The following is a 27,433-nucleotide window of genomic DNA, read 5'->3' on the forward strand; positions in this document are numbered from 1 at the left end:
TTGTGGAAGTCTGTCAAAAAGATGCTGTAGAGGAAGAACATTTCCTATTGCTCAGGAAACCAGACACAATGTGTGTAACATGAAATAATCTGACAGAGATCGGATTTGCTTCACCAGGAAGGTTCCATAGGTTCAGTTAAAGAGACAAGAACTTTTCAGTGAATGCTACAATCAAAGGATATAGGCTCTTAAGACAAATGTCTATTCTAGTTTTCTGTTTGAGCGGAGTTGGATTTAATGGACTGAATTTTGTTTCCATAATTTTGTCTGTGTCATGATCAGCACAGAAACTACCTCAGATGTGACAAGTTCTTAATGCTGCAACTGTAGCTTTTTGCTGAAAAATAAACATAGCTTTTTATACGTGGATCTACGACAATTAACCACTGATGTCAGTGGTAAGGAAATTATTGGAAAAAAATTCTGAGAAGTAGGATTAATCAATACTTGAAAAGGCAAAGATTGATCATAGCTAGTTAGCAAGGAATTCTTAGGTGGAGATACTGTCTGAATAATTTTACTGCATTTTTGAAAAGGTGCCTAAATATAGTGATGACGTAAAGCAACTGATGAGGTATAATGGACTTAAGACAAGCCTTTAATGAAGTCCCATGTGGAGGGATGCTCCAAAAGGTAAGAGCCCTGGGATTCAAGGCAAGTTGGCAAAGTGGATCTAAAATTGGCTTGTGAATTGGGTGATGGTGGACGGTTGTTTTTAATGTATGAAAGCCTGTGATCAGTGGTGTACCACAAGGATCAGTGCTGTTTGGTTATGTATGTTAACAACTTGGATGTGAAGATAGAAGCTATACTTTGTCAGTTTGCAGATGACATGAATATTGATGGCATTGTTGATAGTGAGGAGTATGGTCTCAGGCTATTGTCTGATATTGATCAGCTGGTAAATTGGGCAGAGCAATGGCAAATGGAATTTAATCCTGATAAATGCAAAGTAATGTGCTTTGAGAGGTCCAAAATGAATAATAAGTCCCTATGGAGTACTGAGAAACCAATGGATCTTGGTGTACAAGTCCACAGATCGTGGAGGTGTCAGCACAGATAGACAGAAAAGTGAAGAAGGCATATAGTCATAAAGACATACAGCACATAAACAAACTCTTTGGTACAACCAGTCCATGCCGAACATAATCAAAACTTATCTGATAGTTATTTTCATTAGCCAGGGTATTGAATGTAGGAGCAAGGAAGTTTTGTTACAGCTCAGTAGAACATAGGTTAGGCGACATAAGGAATACTGTTTGCAGTTCTAGTCATCACATTATTAGAAGGATGTCATTGTACTGGAGGGGTGCAGAGAAGATTTACCAGGATGTTGCCCAGGATGAAAATTATATCATGAGGAGAGATTGGATAGGCTGGGTTTATTTTCCTTGGATCAGAGGAAACTGAACGGGAATCTAACTGAGGTATACAAAATTTTGAAAGGCACAGGCAGAGTAGATTTTCCCCACTGCAGACTGATTTAAGACCAGAGGGTATAGGTTGAAGGTGAGGAATAAATGCTTCAGAAGAGATCCAGGGAAAAATGTTTTCATTCAGAGGGCAGTTGAAATATGAAACATGCTTCCTGAGAAGATGGTGGATGCATGTGCTCTTACAACATTTAAGAAGTATCTGGATGTGAACTTAAAATGCCAAGGTATAGTAAGTGATGGACCAAGTTTACGTAAATGAGATTAGTGTAGTTGGGAGCTTGTTGGTTGGTGTAAACATGGTGGGCCAAAGGGCCCGTTTCTATGCTGTATGATTATGAATTCAGAATTACAACTGGGTTACTAGAGAGGGAATAGCTTTACACAATGTGTGAAGCTTCAGTTCCTCTTTGTCCCTGAGAAACAGTATTATTCCAAAAGGAAAGATTTACTGCATGGTGCTCCTGTGGCACCCTAGGATTGTTTTTGAATAATTACACCCACCTAGATTCTCTGAGTTTCCTTTCATTATAACAAACGTATAGAAATTTCTCACCATATACCCTTGTTATGAATGCCAAGGGAGAAGATCTCTCTTTAAGGCTTCATTACACCCTGCATAGATTATAATTACAAAGATTCTCCATTTGTTTTCTTGAGACAACAGAATGCAAATGCATGGTGGCTATTACATGAGATGATATCTCAGGAAATATAGCATGATTATTTCAGGTTAACATAGACATATCAAATGTACACTGGGACATCGCATGAATGCAACAGATGTCAAATAAATGATTTTTAAAAATACTCATGGATGTGGGTGTCACTGGCTCAGCCAGCATTTATTGTCCTCATTGCCTGGAGGGTAGTTAAGAGTCAAACCATTGCTGTGGGTGTGGAGTCACATGTAGGCCAGATCAGGGAAGGACAGCTGTTTCCTGGACCAAATGGATTGTTATGACAATCAATAAGTGTCATGGCTCATAAATCCATACCTTTATTGAATTCAAATTCCATCATCTGGTAAGATTTAAACCTTGGTCCCCAGAACATTACCTGGGTCTCTAGACTAATTACCTAGTGATAGCACCATTAGGCCATTGCCTCTCCTTAAACTGGAGTTGGAGTTGTTACGGCTTCGTGAAATATGTGTTGGCTGGTGATGTTCTCTACTTCATGCAATGTGAAAAGAATGTGTGTGTGCTTGTGCTATCTCACTCACTCTGCTCGCAGTGTTTCCCAGTGAATCCTGTGCGACACATGCATTCTCCTGTCACATAGTCACAGTCTGCTCCATTTTGGCATTTGCAGAGTTGAATGCAATCTTTTCCATAGAAGCCCATTGGGCACCCTGGAATGTAAATACTCTGTTAGAAAAGTTTTACATAATGCTATTAATTTTTTTATCATTACTTTCCAATATGAGAATAAATAAGTAAGAACGGGCCAGAGTCTGAGAACCACAGACAGCTGGAAAATTCTTTAAACTTTGGCCATTGAAGCAACTCACTGTTTTACAGCTGACAGTGACAGGGAACAGTAGGAGCAGAGAGTGATATGAAGGGGAAGGAGCAGAGAATGACAGAGAGGAGTAAGACCAGAGAGTGACAGGGAGGAATAGGAGCAGAGAGTGACAGCAAGGGGAAGGAGCAGAGAGTGACAGGGAGGAGTAAAACCAGAGAGTGACAGGGAGGAATAGGAGCAGAGAGTGACAGCAAGGGGAAGGAGCAGAGAATGACAGGGAGGAGTAAGACCAGAGAGTGACAGGGAGGAATAGGAGCAGAGAGTGACAGCAAGGGGAAGGAGCAAACATTTATGCCCCAGTCCTCACATGGAGCTGCCAATCTCCCACTTAGTAGCAACAAATTACTGCAGATGATGGGATCTCTGATGGAGAGTCATCTAGACTCAAAATGTTAGCTTGCTGTCTCTATGGATGCTGTCTGATCCTCTATGATCGCCAGCATTTGCTGTTTTTATTCGCCCACTTGGGCTCTGTATGAAGGCTTCTATAGCATTTTTGCCTCAGATTGGCTTCTGTTTTACTTTGAAATTAATGAAATCCCATTCTCAGGAGGCCAAGTTTCCAAATCACATATTCTTGTGATTTCAACAAATCATCAATTACAATGAAAAATGTCATTCCTGATTTTCAAATTGGAGACTGATTTTGACGCTGGTGTCTGGAAACCTCAGAATGTGCCTCAGAACGTGCAACAGTTGTTGCATAGAGATTTATTGATTTGCATCAATAAAATCCTTGTTGTCATAAAATTGGCTGATCTAGCATTAGAAATATTTAAATGTATTATGGAATAATTATTTTAGCATTGAATGCTCTACTGTGTTACTTTGTTGCACCACAAGATGGCAAACCCTTCACATGGTGGCTTTGGTTTGCATAAGGCTTCAACTGGAACTGTTACTCACTCTGTGTGCAATACAAGCCAGTCCAGCCCTGTGTACATCGACATTCTCCGCCATAAGGACTGCACACTGCTCCATTATGGCAGTTACATATATGGATACAGTTGGGGCCCCAGTAACCTGGCTGGCAAGCTGAATAGAAAGAGAAACTGATGAATAAAGAAATCAAATATACAAAAAATACATTAAAAAACGCAGTGTCTGGAAGCTTAACCCAGATCTCAGGGCAGTACTTGCAGCGAGATGCAGGATGAGAGTGGAGTTCATGTGATCAATATATACCAATCAAGAGAACCCGAATGAGGCAGAGAGCAAGGATCCTGAGAAACCAGTCCTATCCCACAGACACAATGTGTTCACCATATCTGAGGATAAGGCTGTTAGATGATCAGCAAAGTTGCAGGCCGTGGACTTTGGAACAGGAGGCTATTCAAAGGGAGGATGTGAAAATGGAGGAGCAGAAGCATAGCATGATAGATGCTGGGATTTCAATTTGTTCTGAAGAAGGGTCACTGGATTCGAGGTGTTAACTCTATTTTTCTCTCCATGAATGATGCTAGATCTGCTGATCTTCAAATCAGCCTGAAGATATAGTCAACAGGAAGGAGGAAGATCTAGCTAGTATGATCCATGTGGGAACCAGGACATACTAATGAACAATCTGTGTTTTAAATCTGCTACCCCTTTTCCTAAAACTATGACTTCTTATTCTAGTGGCCCTACATAAGGAAACATCCTGTCTATATCTACATTGTCAATTCATTTTAGCATTGTATATACCTCAATTAGACCTTCTCTTATTCTTCCAAACTCTACAGAGTACAGGCCTAAACTGTTCAATCTCTCTTCGTATGACAAATCCCCCACCTACAGAATCAATCCAGAATCTCCTCTGAAATGCATCCAATAAAATTACACCATCTCTCAAGTAAGAGAACCAAAATTATATGCAATATGCCTTGTGTGGTCTCACTAATGCTTTGTACAGTTGCACATTTTCCTACTTCCCTATTCCTCTGGCAATAAATGCCAAAATCTCATTTGCCTTCCTGAAGAGAAGGCAAAAAGTCTAGTTTGGAAAGTACCAAGATCTTGTAACTAAATGAAAGAGTAGGATTCCAAGGGTTATAACCAGTGGATTACTAAACAATGTAAAAATTGCTGAATAGAGTCAGATTAGGGAGATGAACATGAAGATGACAGTGTTTTGTGAGGATGAAGGTTTCATTTCTTGGGATATTAGCACCAGTACTGGGACAGGAATGAAGTATACTGTTGGGATGGGCACCTCCAGAATTGGGTTGATCTCAGGGCACCAGCAGAAAGAATAAACATGACAGTCATTCGAATGTTAAGTTAGTAAATGGGAAGGAAGATTTAGGAGGAAAATGTAATATAGCTAATCACAAACAAAAGGGATGGGACAGAGCAAGGGTCAGAGATTATGCCTTAGGTACTAAAGGTACACAAAATCTAAAAGGTGAATAAGTCATTAAACCAGGGGAAAGCAACAAGAAATTTGCAAGTAACATATCACAGCAGAAAAACACATTTGGCCTTTTAGACCAAGTAAGTGCTCTTTGTACAAACATAGTGTATTTCTATTTTAGCGAACACAGTATGAAGTAACAAATCAAATTAATTACAGGTGCAAATTCAATTTGGAGGAGTTCAAACAGTCAGAATTGGAATCTGACCATAGCAGGGTTACAAGATTTACGGTAATGGCCAGGAAAATGGTAAAGGTGAGGAGTACCCACAGTGAAGACTGAGATCACTTCAATTATTAGGAAAAATATCAGTTAAGATAAACAGGCAGTGAAGACTTTAAGGATAGATTTAAGAACTAGAAATGTATTTATGGCGGTAGTGGGAGTTACATATAGGTTCCCTATGATGTGATCTGATGTATGAGTGGGGTAAGTAGACAAACATACAACAAAGCTACCCTGATTTTAGATGAAAATTGAACTTTCAAATAATTTGGGATAAGTAGATAAGATCATCTTACCAAGGTATGAGAGTTCTTGAATATGTTCAGGATAGTTTTCTGAAGCAGTGTGTACTTAGAATAAGAGAGAGCAGGATCTAGATATTTTCTCTAATCAATCTGGTCAGAGTTATTATGTTACACCTCTGGAGCGGGATGGAATGTGAACCAGAGCCTTCTGGTACACAGGAAGGATACTACCACTATGCCATAAGTGCCTGAACAACTGGCTCTATTAGATTTATTAATGAACATTGAGTGAGATTTAGTTAACAGTGTAACAGTGTGTGACCACTTATCTAATAGTGATCATAATATGATTGAGTTTAATATGGTGTTTGAAAAGGAGAACCACATCATGGCTATTAAAATTAGATAAGGCAACGAGACACAGAATATTTACCTGTGATGGATAAAGTTACTGAAATAGTCAAAAATAGACAATACAGAGCCAGTTAATATCCTAAAAGGAGATTTTTTTCAAAAGTTTACATGATAACATTGCAGATATTCTAATATTGCAGATATTCTAATCCTAATTTGCCACAGTTCTCTTGATTTGCATTCTAAAAAATTGCTGATGTCATCCTGCTGTTTAAGAAAACTCAGAAATTAAAACCAGGGAATTATAGACTACTTGCATAAATATAAACGTTTATACATACATTTATATAATGCTAGATCCATGGTGCTGTTACCTCTCAATTTTATCTTTTCAAAGCCTTCCTGGCTGGTATTCACAAATTTGATGTCATTCGGAATTCTGTTCTTGTTGTATGCAAAATTGCACTAAGTCCCATTCATCCATTTCCCATAAGCTCGCTGATTGACATTGAGGTGTTGTTTGGAAAGGAGCCAATTTAAAAATTTTCCTGCTTATTTTCAAATAATTGAATTAACTTCCCACTTTGATTTTCCAGTAATCTCTTTGTCCTGCAACATCTCCTAGATCACTCCTGCAAACCTTGCCACTTAGTCATTTCCAGTTTCAATCAGTTCAATGCAGAAGGCCATATTTCCAGTTGCCTGTGTTTGATCTCCCTTTCTTTCCAGCTTTAAGATGCCTCCTTAAAGACACCTTGAATTAGGCTTTTGGTATCTGAAGGTTCACTTGAAACATCATGCATCAAAAATATTTTTCCATACCTCCTGTATAGCACCATGGACTGTTTTACATAAAAGTTTATATATTAATGAAAGTTGTTGTTTGTCATTACTAGAGTATACTAAAGTCTGAATGCCGCATCACCTTGAAAATTGTTCAGCTGATCAGAGAGAACCTGCAGAAATTTATAAAAGGAAGTCATGTTCGAAAAATCAATGAATTTTTTTAAACAGGCAACGAAAGTAGTAGACAAGTCAAAGGTGTTTATTAATATGGGTTTAATGAAGACATTATATGAAGACCCCATAAAATATGATTAGCTAATATTGAAGCCCATGAAATTGAAGGCAAACTATGATTTGGTTTGTAAATGTGCTGAACAGAAGGGTACAGAGACTAAGGAAAATGATTAGGTACTCTAATTGGCAGGTGAGTTGAGTGGCACCCATAAGGATGTATCAAAGCTTCAACAATTCACATTTATTAACAACTTGGATAATAGGATAGAAAGCCACATATCCAAATTTGCTGAAGCTACAAAGAAAAATGGTATTGGAAGCAGTGTGTATGGAAGCATAACATTAAATGGATAAAATTATGGTAGTAATGAATTTATATTGTCAAATGTTGTTGAAAAGCTAGAAACAGTTGCAATCCAAAGAGATTTGAGTGACCATTTACAAAAACTATTAAATCATAAATCATTAAGTACAGGCGCATAAAATAATCCAAAGGTTAATGGAATGTTGGGCTTTTTAGCTAATGGACTAAAATACAAAGGGCTAGAAACCATGCTACAGTGATAAGGTTAGATCACACCTGGATCATACGAGCAGTTTTAGACATCGCTTCATGAAAGATATATTGCTCTTGGAGGGACAGCAGAGTAGATTTTCCAGAATTATATCTGAACTCCAAGGACTAAAGTAAAAGGAGACATTGTGCAAACTATTACATGAATCTTTAAGATTAAGGAGCAATTTGATTTAGGTATTGAGGATATTGAAGGGATAGGCTAGACAATGGAATTATTGCCATCAATTGGGATGACAAGTTTCCTGATTTTCATGGGGCTGGACTGAGACAGTACTGAGGTCTTGGGAAAGTGGAGGGTTTGACCCAATTCCAAGATTCCCACCCCATTACCATTTCTAGACGTTTGTGCCAATCTGGGATAAGCATGTGGATTAAGCAAATCCACTGCACTGCCGGATGTTGTGGGGTAAATCCATGGGATTGACCTTGGTACACAATGTTAGTTCAGAGTGTAACATCAAATTGTAGCTCAGACTTCAGCTATATGACAAAATATAAAACTGCTCAGTGTAGGGAGACTTGACAGTTACATTATAATCTGTAATATCTTTCTTGTAGTTTAGAGTTTGCAATGACTATATTCTATTGAAACAAGTACAAGGGAATGAGAGCCCTAGAAAAATTGATAATATTTGATAGTAAGCATCTCTAAGAGGTTTAATTTAAAAGGGGTAAGTGATAGTAAGAGTGCTCAAAGTTGTGGTATGTTCTTCCTATTCTACGTGAAAGCTGGGAACTTTTCCTGGGAATGTTTCCATTGCCTGGAATCATCAGCATATGTACAGAAGGTGTCTCCAGCTGCAGCTCCAGGAGCCTGAGGTTTCAGAGCTGAAGGAGTGTCTGGAACACTGGGGATTATTGGTGAGGTGGCCATGTTATGCTTAGCATGTACAGAGAAGTGGGCACACAGCAGGCTAAGACTCCTCAGTGGTTAAGAAGGAAGCTCATCATCGCAAGAGCAACTCAGGATGGGCAATAAATTTTGCCAGCCAGCAATGCCCACGTCACATGAATGTATAAAAAAAGTATCCAAATAAGAGCTTCAAAAAGGTGTGTTGATGATGGAATTAACAATATTCACAAAGAATTCTTAAATTTAGTTATTTTTATTTTAATAATATTACTTAGACAACAAGTGTTGGTGTAATTTGTCATGGGGAGAGGAATTAGCTTTGAACTCTTCAGGGATAGGGAACGACCTTGAAACATATTGATAGTGATGTCAGTACACAATCCAATTAATTTGGTGGAAGGAAAGCAAACCATGAAACACTCAGGACACAGATTCATCCAACCACAAGAACTGCCGAGTCAAAAACAGAAATTGAAAAGTCTTTGGTGATTTCAGGGCTAATTAAACAAAATTACAACAGACTAATTAGTACAATTTAATTCACTTTTCACATTTTAGTTTGTTATTGAAACAAGAGTTCTCAATCTTACTTCATGTGTAAGTAGACACTACCAATTTAAATATGCAACTTCCCAATTACTTAGCACGTTCGGTAGATGATACCTCTTTAACTCTCAGTGTTAGTCAGTCCAACTCATTGACTCACAACCAACCACATTATAGGTCACTTCAAGAATCCATAGTCAATGATGATAACATTTATGAAAAACAATTCCAGCAAGATACATGAAGCATGTTAATTTTCAGTTTTGTCAAGTTAAGCACTTTGTTCTCTCACTGATTACTCGCTGTCATGTGATGATGTATATGTGATATTTTAAAATCATTACTAAAATTAGAATGATAGAATATATGCCTGTCTGTATGTGTGCATATATGTAGCCCTCTGTGCAGAGAAGGGTCTACACACACAGCTACCTTACTTAATAACATCTTGACCTTTGTTCTTGCATAACCCAGAGCAGCAAAAATTGAATTCAGGAAGATCAAATCAAGATAGGAGTTTCATGGTGAATGGTAGGGCCTTAAGGAGTGTAGTGGAACAGAGGGATCTTGGAGTTCAGGTTCACATTCTCTGAAAGTGGAGTTACAGGTAGACAGGACAGCGAAGAAGGCTTTTGGCACACTGGTCTTCAGTCTGGGCACTGAGTACAGACATTGGGAAGTTATGTTGCAGTTATACAGGACGTTGGTGAGGCCGCACTTGGAGCATTGTGTTCAGTTTTGGTCACCTTGTTATAGGAAGGATGTTATTAAACTGTAAAGAAGAAATTTACAAGGATGTTGCCTGGACCCAATGGTCTGAGTTATAGGGAGAGGTTGGACAAGCGAGGTCTTTTTTCTTCAGAGCATAGGAGACTGAGGGGGACCTTATAGAGGTCTATAAGATGATGAAGGACATGTATAGGGTGAGTGCACTCAGTCTTTTTCTCAAGGTTGGGCAATCGAGTGCCAGACGACATCAGTTTAAGGTTAGAGAGGAAAGAATAAAAGGGAATCTGAGGGGCAACCTTTTTACAAGAGGGTGGTACACATATGGAGTAAGATGCCAGCGGAAGTGGTTGATTAACTTATCGACCACTTAAGTTCGATAAGTTAATCAACCACTTCCGCTTGCAGCTTATTCCATATGTGTGCCATCCTCAGTTGCCTACATATGGGGGGGGGTATATTAACAGCATTTAAAACCATTTGGACAAATACATGGATAAGGAACGATAGGAAGGATATGGGCCAAGTGCAGGGAAATGGGATTAGAATGGACAGACATTTTGGTGGGCATGGACCAGTTTGCGCCACAGGGCCTGTCTCCGTACTAAAGGACTATATGACACTACAGGGTCTGATCTCAGATTTATATATAGTTGAAGATAAACTTGGGCAGATTTCAAACAGATTTTTTAACCATTTTAAAATATATTTCTTCAGAAAAATTTCCTCTCAGTCAATTGTAAGAATAAAACAAGAAATAAACAATTTTTGTTAAGGTTTCAAACAACAGCACAAATGACATAAAATCTCATATGACATTAATGTAGAATTTTTAAAAAAGGATTATTCAAAATGCTCTGTGTGATTGGTTACTTATTTTTCAATGGAATTGGGAGGTTTCAAGATAGTCTCTAACTGATAGTTATGGTCCCCACATCAGCCTGCAACAATTAAAATTGACACAAAGTGGTTATCTGATCATACCAACTTGCAATATTTCTCCAAACTAATAAAAGTTTACAGATTTCAATACTTTCTGAGCATGTTCTTTCAACTCCCTCACAGGCAATAAAGTCAATTTGCTGATATCCTGCACTTTTATGGCCAATTTCACCAGCATTTCAGAGTTGAAAGCAAGTCAACGTTTTCGGTTGAACAATGGGATTTGACAACTCTGCAAAGACCTAAAATACACTAGGAAATTTTTAGCTAAGTCTTATAAAGTTTTATGTAAGGGAATCTTCCACAGATCCAGTTTGCGAAGGAATATTGAGTGACCTGCCCTAAACCTGTGTGGGAACCTCAACTGATTGCTGCAATTTTTATTGCATTTCTAAAAATAAAACCAGTCTTCAGATGTGGGCATTGTTGGCTAGGCCAGCATTTATTGCTTATCCTTAACTGCTTTGAGATGTTTCAGAGCACTCATAAACAACTGTAAAATGCAGATATTTCTATGACTTACTCTGAGAACAGTTTTTTCCAATCCAGCCTGGGAAACACTGACAAGAGCCATCGATAGGATTACAGGTGCCATTGTTTGAGCAGGAGCAAGTGTTAGAGCAGTTCTTGCCAAATTTTCCAACAGCACATACTATGGAAAGGAAAATGAAATGCAAATCAAATACATTTTGATAAAGGGTTAAAAAGCAAAATTCTTTTTGTTTAGCAAATTTACTTTCTAAAGATTTGGAATAACCTTGCTCCTGCTCTGAATCTCACTGTTGCTCCTTGTCCTGTTCTCTTTATCTATCTTGCTAATGTTCCCCTCTCCACTTTAATTGTGTTCCTTGAGCAGCTCCCTCACCTACTGCTGCTCTACACCAGATTTCATTCCCTGCTGCTGCACCTGTGCCACTCCTGATCCTTCCTCCTCCCTGATTTCTGAGGTTGTAACATATTTGGAAGCATGAGTAATTGGATTGGAGCAGAGGAAGTTCTCGGTACTGTCTGAGAGTAAGTTGTGAAGTCTGATAAGAGTATTCTAAAATTCTCTTTCCTTCCCTGTTCATGTGAAGGAGCAGCTGTGTGACAGAGAATTGACACCTTGGCTAACTGTCTTTCTATTTTTCTTCAGGCAGTCCCTCATGGTGAGGATGAAATGATTCTACACTAAAAATGAAGGACACTCTCAAAGTCTCCTTGAGTGCAACATCCCTATCAAAACCTGGGCTAACTTTATCAGCACATGCAAGTAATCAGAAATTTCTAATTTCAAAGACAGAATTGAAAAAATTGCAAGTCAGGAGCAGAGACCATTATCCCCTTATTTTTCCAATACAATATATTACAAAAAACCTTCTCCGAGCAACCTAATCCAGAAGCATGATTATTAAATGTTGCTCTTTGTCGGATTGCGTTAGTCTGGCTTTTCCATTCTATGTTTCAATTTCCTCCATACCACACACCATTCTCTTAGCAAAGGAGACAGGCAAACACAGCTATTGCTGAACTGATTCTGATTGCTAATAAATACATGAAACCAGCATCTAAGTTCTCTAAGATTTTCTCCTTGCTCATAATGCAGCCAATATCAAATGAAGATTATAAATGTCATGCTTACAGCATTGGCAACCTATAGACTCCTTAAAGTAGCAAGGAAAAGTACATGTCATTCTGTATTATGGAAAACAGTCTCTTTGTGTGTATCTCCTTGTGGCTGCCAAGGGCATTCACAGGTGTAATCAAAAGCATTTCTGTGTGAAACACAAGGACTAAGCAACCAGTGAGTGAATTCCCAAGGAAGCACCATGTGAAAGAATGAACAAAGGCCAGGTGAGGGCAGGCATTAATGAGCAAATATCAAAAAGTGCAGTCCTGTGCAAGGATCGCCAACTCAGCAAATTGTCACCAAGAATTTGAGCAAACGGAAAGATCAAGAAAACAGAGAATTGAATAAGTGCAGCAATCTCAGTACAAAGAAAGAAAGGTTACAATATATGCCAAGCAGCCTGTGTTAGTGTTTAATTTCATACCAGCATTAATTCTGTTCCCTTAGGCTGTATCTTATAGGTTCTGAGGAGAAAGTTATAGCAGAATTGGATAAGAATTTTGGTGAAGTCCATCTCGTGTTGAGAGTATCGTGCTGCATCTTCTATATTTTTGACAAGTGGCATGATAGATTTCTTGCTAGGCAGCAGCAAATTAAGGGGACTGTAGCTTGTTGAACGCCTAGCTAATGGTAACTCACCTCATTAACATTCCACTTCCCACCTTACCAAACACACAAACAATATGGCTATCAAGAAAACCCAACATGGAAATCAGAATTTGTGCCTAGCAATTCTTTGTAGCTCATTGTTTACCCTGAAGGACCTCTATGTTGAGTACCAAACAGCATCTCAGCATGATTCACATGCAGCAGCCACACAAACCCCTCATCCACAGATACTACCATCCAGCATTCTCCAATCTCTCTTGACCATCATAGCACCTTTCCCATAAGCTTGCAGGCAGGGCACATTGAAAAGCTACAGCAAAGGCACTTTATGCACATAGATACGGACCTACCTCACAGATTGGACCAGGCTGCATTTCAGGGCTGCTCACTTGCTGTCAGTACCCATGCCTTGCTTACATTAGCAATGTCACACAACCAGGCAGCTTGCCTTTCTGGTCAAGCAAGAGTCCTCTGTCAAGGGATAATACACCTTGCTGTCGTGGTGTGTGCTGTATAAATCTCACACCTGCACCATTTGCCAGCAGCTTACACAACAAACATACTCCACATGCAGCAAACGGACAGGCATGTCGTAAAGCCTTAGTATGAAGGCACCCAATAGGCAGGGGGTTCCCGCACATTTAGTCAAGGGCAGTCTCTCAGATCAGTCCAGGGGATGGGCCATTGTTAGACATCCAGTCAGGGTGCTCTTAGACAAGTAGTTGGTGTCCCTGCCATCTAAGGAGTGGGTCACAGTTAGTCCTGTGGATCCATAGCTGCTAGTCCAAGGGTGCACTATCATGGTCAAGGAGATGTTATAGCTACTACTGAAGGGTCTAGATGCTTCCTGCTTGGGGCTGACAAATTGGGTTGCTCAAGGTGGTGGGTCATGGTCAGTTTGTTGCTTTCATCCACAGAAACTAAGGGGAAAGGAGGTCAGGAAGATGCTGCTGTGCAGGAAGGAAACTCGCTAAGTTATTCTTTGGGATGGCATGCAGCAGGCTGGAAGAGAGGAGGGGGATGGCACTTGTGAAGGGGGCAGCAGTATTGGCAAAATGGGGATGTAGCAAAGCATGTTGGGGTCACCCAGGGTTAGCAGTACCCTGACTTCAAGGAAAGGGGTGGACAGTGTATAACCACATTTGCACGGTCACTTCATATGCCAGGGACTTGAGCAGCTAGGTATATAAACTGTAGACAGTTTAGGTGACTACCTGAAGATATGTGGTCTATCAGGTTTACAGGAAGGGTTACTAGGAAGAAGATCTGGATATTTTGAACTTATTGACTGGAAGAGGCAGAGACTGTCACCTTCCATCATGCTGGAAATTGAAAATGCCCAATTTGGGAGAAAATAGCTGAAACCAAAGTCAGAGTGGGTAGGGTAAGGATCTGACCTGTGATAAGGGGACTGCCACTCACTACATCTCCCTCCCACTACATCTTAATGTACTCCCTGCTTTCACAGAGGCATGAAGGGAGTTTACTCAGCAGTGTAGCCTGTTAGCTCTAGAGGTTTGGTCAGACGACCCCAGGGGATTCTGTATCCGGATGCATCAGACAAGCTGACGGTCTTCTGCCATTGCAAGTGTACCCTCTCAGCATGATCCTCTAAGGATTGAAGGAGCAGGTGGTGGGGATGGTGTCCTGAATGGAGACTTCTGAGCAGCCTTTGTGTGGTTTGTCCTCTGGCTGTGTGCCTCACCTGGAGTGCGCACCAGGTTCCCCATCCCCCAGGCTTTGGTCTTGGAGTGAGTGGCTTGGGGCATTGCTTAGTCAATCGGCTCTGGTGCTGTCATAATGAGGTCCTCTCCAGATTGTGATTCCACAGTTTTTAAGTCTAACATTTGCATTGCGGTATCAGTATCTGAGCTGGTGGTGGGTGGGGATGTGATGCAAATGGGTTAGGGAAGATGTTGCTGGCAATAGTGAGAATGGCAGAGCATGATGCTTGGTAGGAGGTGTGTGCAGTATCAGTGACAAAGTAAGTGTGAGGTCGCAGAAAGAAGGGTGTGGAACTTTACTTGGCACAGATCATTGAAATTCTTATGACACTGTTGGCTGTTCTCTACCTGGGTGGCGACCTCAGACTAGGCTGTGAGGATCTGGTGACCTAGTCTCCTCCACTGGTCCTCTAGAATGAGAGCTCCTCTCCTTTACATAATCCCCTTGACCAGGACTCTAGGTGTCACCTTTGCCTTCTACAGCATGCTCTGGAAACTTCCTTGACCAAGCAGGACAGCTTCAAAATGCGAATGCTCATCTGAAAGCACAGCAGCCTTGTATAGATAGGATGATCTTTTTGTGGATATTTGCAGAGTGGCGAGTTGTTCTGGGAACAGCGTGTGCTAAGATGGGGCTGGAATCAGATGTGGTGAATTGCTTTGGGTCAGGGTAGGTTGTTAATGAGGCAGGCTTATTAAGATATATTGTGAAAACTAGCTAGGCCTCGTGATGAAAATCTCCAAAAAGCATAACACAATTTGCAAGTAGCCAAAAAAAGTAAGATTCTGCCCATTATGTTTTGAGCCTGCAACATATTTCAATAAAATCATAACTGATATGATTGTAGCCTTGACCTCACATTCCCACCTATCCCTAAGCTTTGACTCCCTTATTAATCAAGGGTCTAACCACCTCTGTGTTAAAAATACCCAATGAGTGTTCTGCCTTAAATTCTTTATTTTGAATCATATTTATGCCCATATTTTCTACACCTTGCAAAAATGGAAAACAGTCAATTTCTGTGCATATAGTTTCATCCATTCATGGTTGCAGGCACCTTCCTTAACATTCCTTAATCTCCTGTGACCTCACTTTTCCATGATGTGGAGGTGCCGGCATTGGACTACGGTGGACAAAGTCTCACGACACCAGGTTATAGTCCAACAGGACTCTGAAAGCTTGTGATTTGAAATAAATCTGTAACCTGATGTTGTGTGACTTTGGACTTTGTCATTTTTCCATGCATTCTTTTATATTTATATTCTCTCATACCAGGCAGCACAACCTAGTGAAACTGGACTGTATTGCCTCAGTGTTCTTCATACAATATGGAGCTCAAAATTCAAAACAGAACAGCATAGTTTGATTCCTTGCAGCATGTGATTTTTAAATAAAAACATTTTCTGGTTGATGTTATGGACTGTTCAGTTGAATATTGTGGAAATTTTTAGTTTGGGAATGTGGTAAAGGGGGCAATGTGTGTCTAAACTTCTGCCTTTTGAAAGCTGGTGGGAATATCAGCAGAAGATCATTTGAATACATATGGCTGGCTGAGGGACATTCTGTGATGGGAGGATGAGGATATTGTGTGGCGTTATATTTGGTGCAGTACTTGACTAATAGTTATAAAAAGAAGTGGAAACTCAAGCTATTTGCGGGACCTTGGGACTGGAGAAGTGTGAATGTCCATTATTAAACCAGCAAGATCCATTATGCAGCAATGATAGAAAAATATACTTCTGAAAATTTTCCTTTAGAAGCTACCTCTACTGTTTGAACTTAGTTTGGTGATCATACCTCTTGGTGGAAGGGTAAAATTTTTCTCTCATTTAGGAAAAAATAAAACATGTCCCTATTCAACATCCAGGAATCCTTGCCAGAAGTTTGTGCATTTGGATACAATGAATGACAGCATCATTCTCAGCTGAGATATCCTCCATAGCTGATAACGGCAGACAACAATAGCAGTCACCTAAGTTTGGTCTAGATATTGCTAATCAACCTGTTCAGAAATGTTGTTTCACACCTCAGGAACAGGTGGATCATGGATCTGGACCTCCTGGCCCTTTTGTTTTTCAAGAAAGATGGTTTGGTGGCGGCAAAGCACCCTAAGATATTTCAGCTCATATCTTACATTATAAGACAGAGACAGCACAGAAGACATTGACATTATCAGAGTTAGATTTTTAATCAACCTGTTTAGACATGTTATGACACACCACTGGAACAGGAGTGACATGAAACCGGGCCTCCCATTCCAGACGTAGGAAGACTATCACTGCAGAGGAGCCCTTCCTGGGTGAGGTGACATGAGGATGGTCAGTGCCTCTGGAACCCAATGATAAAAGTCAAAGCATTCAAAAGATATGGAAGGAGATACCCTTTAAAAAAAATTAAAAGAATAAATGCTCTCAGCCACAATTTATACCCAAATGTAACTACAATCATCAGATTAAACATCTGATATTCAGTATGTTAACTATCTGAATTCCTTAATTGTATTACCATCTTGTTTCACCTTCTTATCAAATAATCAATGATTTATAAGTCTCTGGAATCTCTCTCAAATGTGCATTTCTTGCTTCTATTGCTATTTGTGGAAATATTTACATTACAGTGTAAATTTTAGCACAGTTTCATAAGTGGTTCCATACTTAGCTTACAAATTATATAACTTTTGGAAAACTTTCTTTTTGATCCTCATTTTAGTTAATGTACATCCAGCATATAGATCACACAAAATTCTTCTTAACCTTCTGATTCAAGAATCAAATTGGGCCAAAACCAATGGCTTGTCTGATGAAGCACTCAGTCAACTGAGAGACCCTTCTCATTTTAAGTAGCAGATGGCAGAAATTTTAGAGCAGAGCAAAGAACATCAAAATCCTTCTTAAGATGATTTATTTGATGGTATACCGCTGTTATTCACTATACTGGGAATTAATTCTATTAATCTATATTTAATTTATGTTTAATGACTATGGATAAAAAAATTTTCATAGAATTGATAATTTTGAAAAATTGTTGAAGAAACTTGCAATTAAATTTGCTAACAAGCTTGACCCCTAATTCAGGTAAAATGCCAAGGGAACAAATTAAAGCCTTTCAGAAAGAAATCAAAGGGATACATAACGTTGCTGCTAATGCAGCATCTTGTAAGATTCATTAAAAAAAATTAGGAAGAGGGTTATATTATCATAGTCCTAGTTCTCAAACACCCACTCACCGCTAATGAGGCAACACATGAGGTGAGACACATTTTTCAGAAGTATTTCTGAAGTCTTGAATATGGGTGGATAGGGGTACACAAAGATTAAGAATGAGTTACCATGAGGCCCTTCAATGACCAGAATCATTAAGGAATACACCACTAAGATCTTCATGCAGTGCTTCAAGCACCTTGATAGATTGGGGGGGTTGTCTTACTACCCAGGCGCACTGTATCTTTCACATCACTGCTGCATAAAGAGGCCTAGCCATGAAGAAAGAAGCTAACCCTCAAGAGAGGCCAAAACAGAATGCCAACACCGATCAAGGGATCAGACTTGAGCTTTAATATCCTATCCGGCTCTTTATACATTTCATGCCATACATTTTAATTTGTACTCAACCTGGAAATTTCCATTTAAAAAAGTAATGGGAATCAAGTAACTCTTTCAAAGAGTCAGCACAGGCATGATATGTTAAATATCTTTATTCTTTTAATTCCTGCAATACCAATTAATGAGTAAATGTTACTGGTTCTGAAGTTAGTGAAGAAACCAAACAACATTCCTGAATTTTGATTCTAAAAGTACAGTGGCATTAGAAGCAGACAAAGCTGGTGTAGCATCCGAGTACCAGGTCATAGCAAGATGTTGGTTCAAATAAGTTTCTTAACTATCTGTATTCTTAACCTTGATGCATTCTGGAGGTTTGAAATTTCTCGACAAAGAGCATTAAAGAAACAAAAGATATTCATTATGCCAGTGTAAAAGACTCATTAACTTCTATTGTCACATGTGACTCTGACACACTCAAGAGATTACCTTGGTTGCAGAGTGAACCGGTGAAGCCTGACAAGCATTCACAGCGGCCTGTGACATGATGACATGGTCCAATACTGTGTACGCACTGAGGACAAGCTTGATTGCAATGATGGCCATAAAATCCAGGTGAACAGACTATAAGAATGCCAAAATAACTCAAACAGTTAAACAAAATACTCAGCATCTGTGAATGAAAAACCTTTGCAACTTTCTCTTTTTAAAATATTTGCTTAAAATGAACTATTTCCTGATGTTTGATCATTTTTAACATTTCCACTGCACTGCCAAAACTGAAGTCAGTTGATTGATTTTGAAGGTTGATTCTCAGTCAACTAACCACCAGATTTTCTGTTCATTGTGTAAGTGGACAAAAATCATATGCAATAAGATTGTGATTCCCTGAATTTCCCTTTGAGTGTCACCTTTATTCAGCAATATAACTCTCACCTGAGCCAGAACCCCCACTCCAGGAAATCAGCATAACTTCTAGGCTGTGTTTTACAGCAGTACTACAAGGGTGCTGTAATGTCAAAGTTACTGTCTTTTTGACTGGATGTTAAACTGAAGCTTTGTTCATCCTTTGGTGGATGTAAAAGATCCTATAGCAATATTCGAGTGAGGATAGGAAATTCATTGCAATATCATGGCTAATATTTTAATATCAATTATAAATATTAATAAGTATTTTTCAATCACCACTAAAGATAAACGTAAATGATTTTATTGTTGATTGTCAGGTTTTGTCATATTTGATTTGAAATGTTACATATAGATGAAGACTGATTCATTTTGCCTATCCTGTCATGACAGGATGATTTCATTCTTTGTTTTTTCAGATGATTAGATTACTTACAGTGTGGAAACAGACCCTTCGGCCCAACAAGTCCACACCGACCCTCCGAATAGCAACCCACCCAGACCCATTCCCCCACATTTACCCCTTCACCTAACAGGCAATTTAGCAATTCACCTAACCATCTTTGGACTTTAGGAGGAAACTGGAGCACACTGAGGAAACCCACACAGATACAGGGAGAATGTCCACACAGAGAGTTGCCCGAGGCGGGAATTGAACCCGGGTCTCTGGTACTGTGAGGCAGCAGTGCTAACCACTGTGCCACCGTGCCGCCCAAAGCCATTGAGATTCCCATAGCAGAAACATAACTATGAAAAATTCTGTTGAGTTTATTGATATCAATATTAACATAAACAGCAATCTCATTCAGCAGTTGGCTGCATACGAAACAGCTTTCTATTAGCAGATCAAAAATATGAGCTGTGTCATTTGTGACTTCAGAATATGATTTGTTTATGACCTATAGTAACTCCTAAACATGCAGTCTATAGAAAATAAATGTATGTAGGGACTGGTGTAGGAACCTTTGAAAAATGGTAATATAATTTAACAAAGCGTTTACTGAAACATATGGACTTCATAGAAGCAAAGAATAGAAAAGGCAGAAAGCATTGCTAAACCTGTATAGAATACAAGTTCAGCTCCAGCTGGGGACCATGCATTAGGAAGAATGTAAATGCTTGAAAAGATTTGAAATGGTTTCATATAATGGCTCCAGTTTTGTAGATACACTGGAGAAGCTGGGGGGTTTTCTCCTTAGAGCAGAGCAGAACTAAGAGGAAATTGGACAGAGGTGTTTAAAATCATGAAAGATTTAAATCTGGGTTGCCAAACTGTGGGACATGACCTAAGACAAGATTTTGGAGTTGTGTTGTCTGAGGCAACATGTGGTGTTAGAACTTTAAAATGCGTACCTCTTTTTTAGTGCAGTGTGGGGACAAATCAACTACTTATAAAGCCGGACTACTGCTGTGTGAGACCCTGTACGAAAAGGTAACCGTTCATTTTGCATGGTTTTTAATCAACTGTACCACGGGGGAGATGAAAGAAGGATGAGGGTTGGTGAGGGGAGACGTGCTTGATATGGTGTTCATGAAGGGAGGGGTGGGAGGAAAAGTGGGGATAGCTCATATCATTTTCGCACTTACTACAACTGAAGCTGCTTATCACTTTTGACTTAACAACTTAAAGTCCACTCAACAATTCTTGGGCTGCCACAAATTTTCACTGGGAGTCACATGAAGTGAGGTCCGAGAAAGGAGTCACACTGGAAAAATGTTTGGAAGCATTGATTTAGATAGAGTGAATAAATGATATTTGGTGGAATGTTTAAGAGTGCAACAGGATCTTGATCAGCTGGACAAGGAGTGGCAGATGGAGTTTAATTTAAATAAGTGTTGATTGAACAGAGAGACCGAGGGATTTGGGTACATAGTTTTTTGAAGGTTGCATCCAAGGTAGACAGGTGCTTAAGAAGACGTTTAGCACACTTGTCTTCATTGCTCAGACCATTGAGTAGAGGAGTTAGGATGTCCTAATGTGGTTGTATAGGACCTTGGTGAAAAGCAACTTTTGGAGTACTGTGTATAGTTCTGGTCGCCCTGCTATAGGAAGGATATTATTAAATTGGAGAGGGTTCAGAGAAGATTTTTACTGCAAGGTGTTGCTGGGAATGGACGGTTTCAGTTATATGGATTGGCTTGGACTTTTCTCACTGGAGCATGGGAAGTTGAGAGGTTACCTTATTGAGGATTGCAAAATCATAAGGGGTACAGATAAGATGAATAGCAAGGGACGTTTTCCTAAGGTGGGTGACTTCAAAACTAGGGGCCATATTTTTAAGCTGAGAGGAGCAAAATTTAAAACGTACCTGAGGGGCAACCTTTTCACACAGAGGGTGGTTCATATGTGGAATGAACTCCCTGAGGCAGTGGTAAATGCAGGTACAGATACAATATTTTAAAAGACATTTGATTAGGTACATGAATAGGGAATGATTTGGAGGTGTCGGTGTTGGGCTGGGGTGTACAAAGTTAAAAATCACACAGCACCAGGTTATAGTCCAACAGGTTTATTTGGAAACACTATCTTTCAGAGCGCTGCTCCTTCATCAGGTAGTTGTGAATCAAAATTACGTTTTGGGTCCAGTGACCCTTCCTCAGAACTGAGGAACGTTATCTTTGATTTCTTTTCACAGATGCTGCCAGATCGGCTGAGTTTTTCCAGCAACTTCTGTTTTTGTTTGTGTTGGAAAGGGTACATGTTAGTGGGTCTGGAGGGTTTGAGTTACAAGGCTGGATTGGCTGGGACTTTTTTCCCTGGAGCATAGCAAGTTGAGGGGTGACCTTATAGAGGTTTATAAATCATGAGAGGCATAGACAAAGTGAATAGCAAAGATTTTTTTCTTCCCTGAGTGTAGACGAGGTCAAAATTAGAGGGCATAATTTTAAGATGAGAGGAGAAAGATTTAAAACAGACCTCAGGGGCAACTTTGTCACAGAGAGGGTAGTTCATATGTGGAATGAAATACCAGGAGAAGCAGTAGGGTCAGATACAGTTACAACATTTAAAAGATATGGTGGCACAGTGGCTAAGTGGTTAGCACTGCTGCCTCACAGCGCCAGGGACCGGGGTTCGATTTCAACCATGGGCAACACTCTGTGTGGAGTTTACACGTTCTCCCAGTGTCCATGTGGGTTTCCTCTGGGTGCTCCGATTTCCTCAAAAAATCCAAAGATGTGCTGGTTAGGTGAATTGACCATGCCAAATTGCCCATAGTGTTCAGGGATGTGTAGGTTAGGTGCATTAGTCAGAGGTAAATGGAGGATAATAGGGTAGGGGAATGGGTCTGGGTGGGTTACTTTTCAGAGGGTTGAAGGGCTTGTTTCCACACTGTAGGGATTCTAAAATAAAAACGATATTCTATAATAACATTTGGACAGGTACATGAATAGGAAAGGTGTAGAGGGATATGGGACAAGCTAAGTTTGGGTAACCTGGTCAGAATTGACTGAAGGGTCTGTTTCTGTGCTATGTGAATCTATGGCTCTATAAAAGGGCATTAAATTTAGGCACCTATCAAAAGAATGAGAAGCAACATAGAAAAAACTTTATTGCACAACAAATTATTAGCATTTGAAATGCGCTATGTAATGAATGGTGGATGCAGATTCAATAGTTGTCTTCAAAGAGAACAGGATAAACACTTGAAGGAGAAAAGAATTGCAAGGATATCAGAATGAGCAAAGGAGTGGGACTGACTGAGCTGCTCTTTGAAAGATCTAATAGACTTAGTGAGCTGAATGTTCTCTTTTCTGTGCTGTATAATACAATGATTCTTGTATACACTACTGGAGTTAAAAAAGTCAACAGTTTGTCTTCACTATGGCTGGAATCTTATGTTGCTCTCCAGAGTGGAATGACAGGGAAACCGAATTGGATGAGAGATCAAAATTCAGAACCCCAATCCTGGAATGAAAGTATGCAAGTAACTTCTCAGAATTTTAAAGGTAAGCTAAGTCCCCTGATGGCTAGCATTGGGGAGCTCTTTTGCGTGTATGTGCATGTCATGAATGCTCATTAAATTGCCAGCTCACCAGAATTAGGTTCCTATTCCTTATTAAATTCTATCTGACTGAGCAACATGTGCCTTCAGTTCACGGATGCACAGAAATAGAAATGTGTAGTAGACTTTGGAATGGGTAACTGATGCTAGGCCTCTTTGCAGGGCATTCTTCTCTGCCAAGATATGACTGTGATTGAATTGTGATTGTCTGAGTTGCACATGGCACAGAGAATAACCGGGAGGACAGAGGGAGAAGATAATGGGCACAATCAAGGAGGCTGGCAAACAGTGGAAGTCTGTTTGGGGAAGGGTGAAAGGGTCAGGATATTTTAATGCAAGGATCCGTTCCGGAAACTGGAGTGATGCTACTGATTTGCAGGGAATAAATGGTTCCAGAACCTTTAAGCATGGTTCCAGGACCTTCAACCCTATAAGTTAACAGCTTTGGCAATGCTCCTGCCACAAGATATGGTCCTCACCCATATACAGACCTATGTGCATAAAGTGAGGAGACAACTGCGTAATTGTGCAAGAAAAGCAGGCTTTCCTCTGAGCAGAAGTGATGCTCACTTCCATGTCTGCAGCTGAACCTGTACTCCGGAACAGAACATGTTGCCGATACTGAAAATAACTTGCACTAACGTAGTGTCATAATGTATTTAAACACTACACCGCCACACTGTCAAAAGAAGCTTCAAAGGAGCAGAGTTAAATTTGACACACAAAGAAATATGAATAGGGAAGATTCCCAAAAGTTTAGTTTGCAATAAATTGTAATAAGTGACTTAAAGGTGGGAAATAAGTTAGTGAGATGGAAAGATTGAAGGAAGGAATTTCAGAGCTAAAGACAAAAGGCAGACATATCATTGGTTAATACACAAAATTCAGGCCAGCATCCAGAATTATCTTAACCTGGCATTAATGATCGAGAATGACTGCTTTACTCTTTCCAGAATTAATGGGGACTAAATAGGTGATGAAAGAAAAAATATTTTTAAAAATTCATTGGAAAACTACTCTGTTAGACCTCATACTTACTCCTCTGGCATGCAACTCCACGAAATCCAGGTGCACACACACAAATCCCATCCTCAGGTGAACAGGAGCCACCATTTTCACAGTTACAGGAAATGGAGCAGTTTGGACCCCAATGCCCCTGCTGACACACATTGTCACAACGAATGCCTGGCAGAGAAAATAGAACAGACATAAGAAGCACATTTATATAAATAGTCAAGACCTTTGCTCAGAAATTCATGGGTATAGAGAGGGTGGATTATCTCATTCCCATTTTGGGATTGTTGAGAAAATAAAAGCACGAGTAGGCCATGCAGTTTTTTGAGCCTGCTGTGATTCAATTTGTTCATAACTGATCAATTATGTCAGTACCACTTTCCCAAGCTATCTCCATTTCCATCAATGTTGTCAGTATCCAGGAATCTATTGATTTGTCTTGATTACATTCACTGGTTTACTTCGACATTTCTTTTGGGAAAGAATTCGAGATTTACTACCCTCTGTTAAACTGTATGCCCCTTGTTCTGAGACAATAACTCCTGGTTTTAGACTCAGCAGCTAGAAGAAACTCCTATCTACATCCACCTTGTCTCACCCTATAAATATTTAATAAATTTAGTTAGACATCACCTCTCATTCTTGGAAATTCTAGAGATTACAGTCCCACTTCCCTCAATTTCTCCTCATAAAACAATCTGCAATCCCAGGGATTAGTCTGGTGAACCTATATTACACTCTCTCTATGGTACACATGTCCTTCCACAGCCAAGGAGTCTGAAATTGTACACAACACACCAAAGTGCATCTTTATTCCTGTATTCAAATCCTTTTGAAAAGAAGGCCAACATTCCTTTTATGTTTCAAATTGCCTGCTGCACCTGAACATTAGCATTTAGTAACCCATGAACAAAGACATCAAGCTCCCTTTCGACATCAATGCTTCCCAATCTCTCACAATTTTAGAAAATCTTTAAATGGAATCTCATAGGGGTCTAAGTATGTGGGCTTTGGGAAGAAATGTGGCAGAATTGCATGATATGTCCAGGCGTTGAAGATTAAACTTTCAATAGACAGAAGTGAGTTCCTATTAAGGGGATTATTGCTTGTTAACAATCTGGTTACCTGCAGAACTCACTTCATTAGTATGCACCTTTCTATAGCACTAATCACTATGAGCAAAGTAGATGATGAGAATTCTCGACAAAGTGGAGAAGGTAATTGACTGTTTACCTATTGCGCAGATGGCTGAGATTGCTATGACCCAGCTGGCAAACTCAAACCACAGGGAGTTGCTCTGGAAGTCCTCAATTTGAATATGGACCTCAAAGTCTCACGGCCTCAGATCAAACATGGGCAAGGAGACTTTCTGCTGACTTCCCTCTATTGTATCCCCCTCAGTTGATGATTCATTACTTCTCCATGTTGAACATGATGTGAAGGAAAACTGAGGGTGGCAAGGGTGCAGAATGAGATAGTGAAGTGGGGGTCTATCTGCTCTCTCACTTGCATTTAGAAAGTTTTTATGGCTCAGCTTTAAAAAATGATCAGAAGAATTTTCCACAGGGTCCGGACAAAATTTATCTCTCAATCAATATTACAGAAACAGATTATCTGGCTGCTACCATTTTGTGGGAGCTTGCCATGCACAGTAGATCACAAGATTCTGTGATTGTTCTCCATAGATTTGGACGTCCAATAAATCTACTTCACAATGATATGGCTTTAAATGTTTTGAGGGAAATCTGAACCATGCCTATAAAATTCAGACTGGTGTTAAGCAAGGTGTGTGATAACTTCCATATTATTTCAAACCCACCTGACAATTGTGAGTCACCTCTTTGAAGATCAACTTTCCTCTGGTGTCAGTATAAATACTGCCCTAATGGAAAAATCTTTAATCTAGATCAACTAGGTGCCAAAACTAAACTGACCATCATAGACATACATGACATTAGGTAGATGAATGATTGCAGCGTCATTGCCCACTCTGCATCAGATTTGGAAGTCATTCTTGATCTCAATAATGATGGAAAAGGATAGACCAGATCACAGGTAAAGGGACGGCTGGAAAATGGGAAGCCTTCAGAAATGAGATCATGAGCATCCAAAGATAGTATATTCCTATTAGCGTGAAAGGAATGGCTGGTAGAGATAGCGAATGCTGGATGACTAAATAAATTGAGGGTTTGGTTAAGAAAAAGAAGTAAACATATGTCAGGTATAGACAGGATAGATCGAGTGAATCCTTAGAAGAGTACATATAAAGGCAGTAGAAGTATACTTAAGAGCGAAATCAGGAGGGCAAGAAGGGGACATAAGATAGCTTTGGCAAGTAGGGTTAAGGAGAATCCAAAAGGTTTTTACAAATACATTAAGGACAAAAGGGTAACCAGGGAGAGAATAGGGCCCCTCAAAGATCAGCAAAGCAGCCTTTGTGTGGAGCTGCAAGAGATGGGGGAGATACTAAATGAGTATTTTGCTTTGGTGTTTACTGTGGAAAAGGATATGGAAGATATAGAATGTAAGGAAATAGATGGTGACATCTTGAAAAATGTCCATATTACAGAGGTGGTGGTGCTGGATGTCTTGAAACGCATAAAAGTGGATAAATCCCCAGGACCTGATCAGGTGTACCCGAGAACTCTGTGGGAAGCTAGGGAAGTGATTGCTGGGCCTCTTGCTGAGATATTTATATCATCAATAGTCACAAGTGAGGTGCCGGAAGACTGGAGGTTGGCAAATGTGGTTCCACTATTTAGGAAAGGTGGTAAGGGCAAGCCAGGGAGCTATAGACCAGTGAGCCTGATGTCGGTGGTGGGCAAGTAATTGGAGGGAATCCTGAGGGACAGGATGTACATATATTTGGAGAGGCAAGGATAGTCAACATGGCTTTGCGCATGGGAAATCATGTCTTACAAACTTGATTGAGTCTTTTGAAGAAGTAACAAAGAGGATTGATGAGAGCAGAGCGGCAGACATGATCTATATGGACTTCAGTAGGGCATTCGACAGGGTTCCCTATAGGCGACTGGTTAGCAAGGTTAGATCTCATGTAATACAGGGAGATCTCGCCATTTGATACAGAACTGGCTCAAAGGTAGGGAGACAGAGGGTGGTGGTGAAGGGATGTTTTTCAGACTGGAAGCCTATGACCAGTGGAGTGCCACAAGAATCGGTGCTGGG

General features: G+C 39.9%; 1 protein-coding gene across 1 annotated transcript in view; it reads right to left on the bottom strand.

Annotated features, from left to right (window-relative positions):
- megf11 (multiple EGF-like-domains 11) overlaps positions 1–27,433 on the bottom strand; it is a 359,538-nt gene that overhangs the window by 35,717 nt on the left and 296,388 nt on the right. The window contains exons 12-16 of the mRNA XM_043674616.1: positions 24,272–24,454; positions 18,813–18,947; positions 11,365–11,493; positions 3,867–3,995; positions 2,659–2,787 (exon numbers count right to left, since the gene is read on the bottom strand). Coding sequence (XP_043530551.1) covers positions 2,659–2,787; positions 3,867–3,995; positions 11,365–11,493; positions 18,813–18,947; positions 24,272–24,454 — 705 coding nt within the window. The remainder of the gene's footprint in view (positions 1–2,658; positions 2,788–3,866; positions 3,996–11,364; positions 11,494–18,812; positions 18,948–24,271; positions 24,455–27,433) is intronic.

Source organism: Chiloscyllium plagiosum, chromosome 32 (assembly GCF_004010195.1).
Source record: "Chiloscyllium plagiosum isolate BGI_BamShark_2017 chromosome 32, ASM401019v2, whole genome shotgun sequence".
NCBI classification, from domain to species: Eukaryota; Metazoa; Chordata; class Chondrichthyes; order Orectolobiformes; family Hemiscylliidae; genus Chiloscyllium; species Chiloscyllium plagiosum.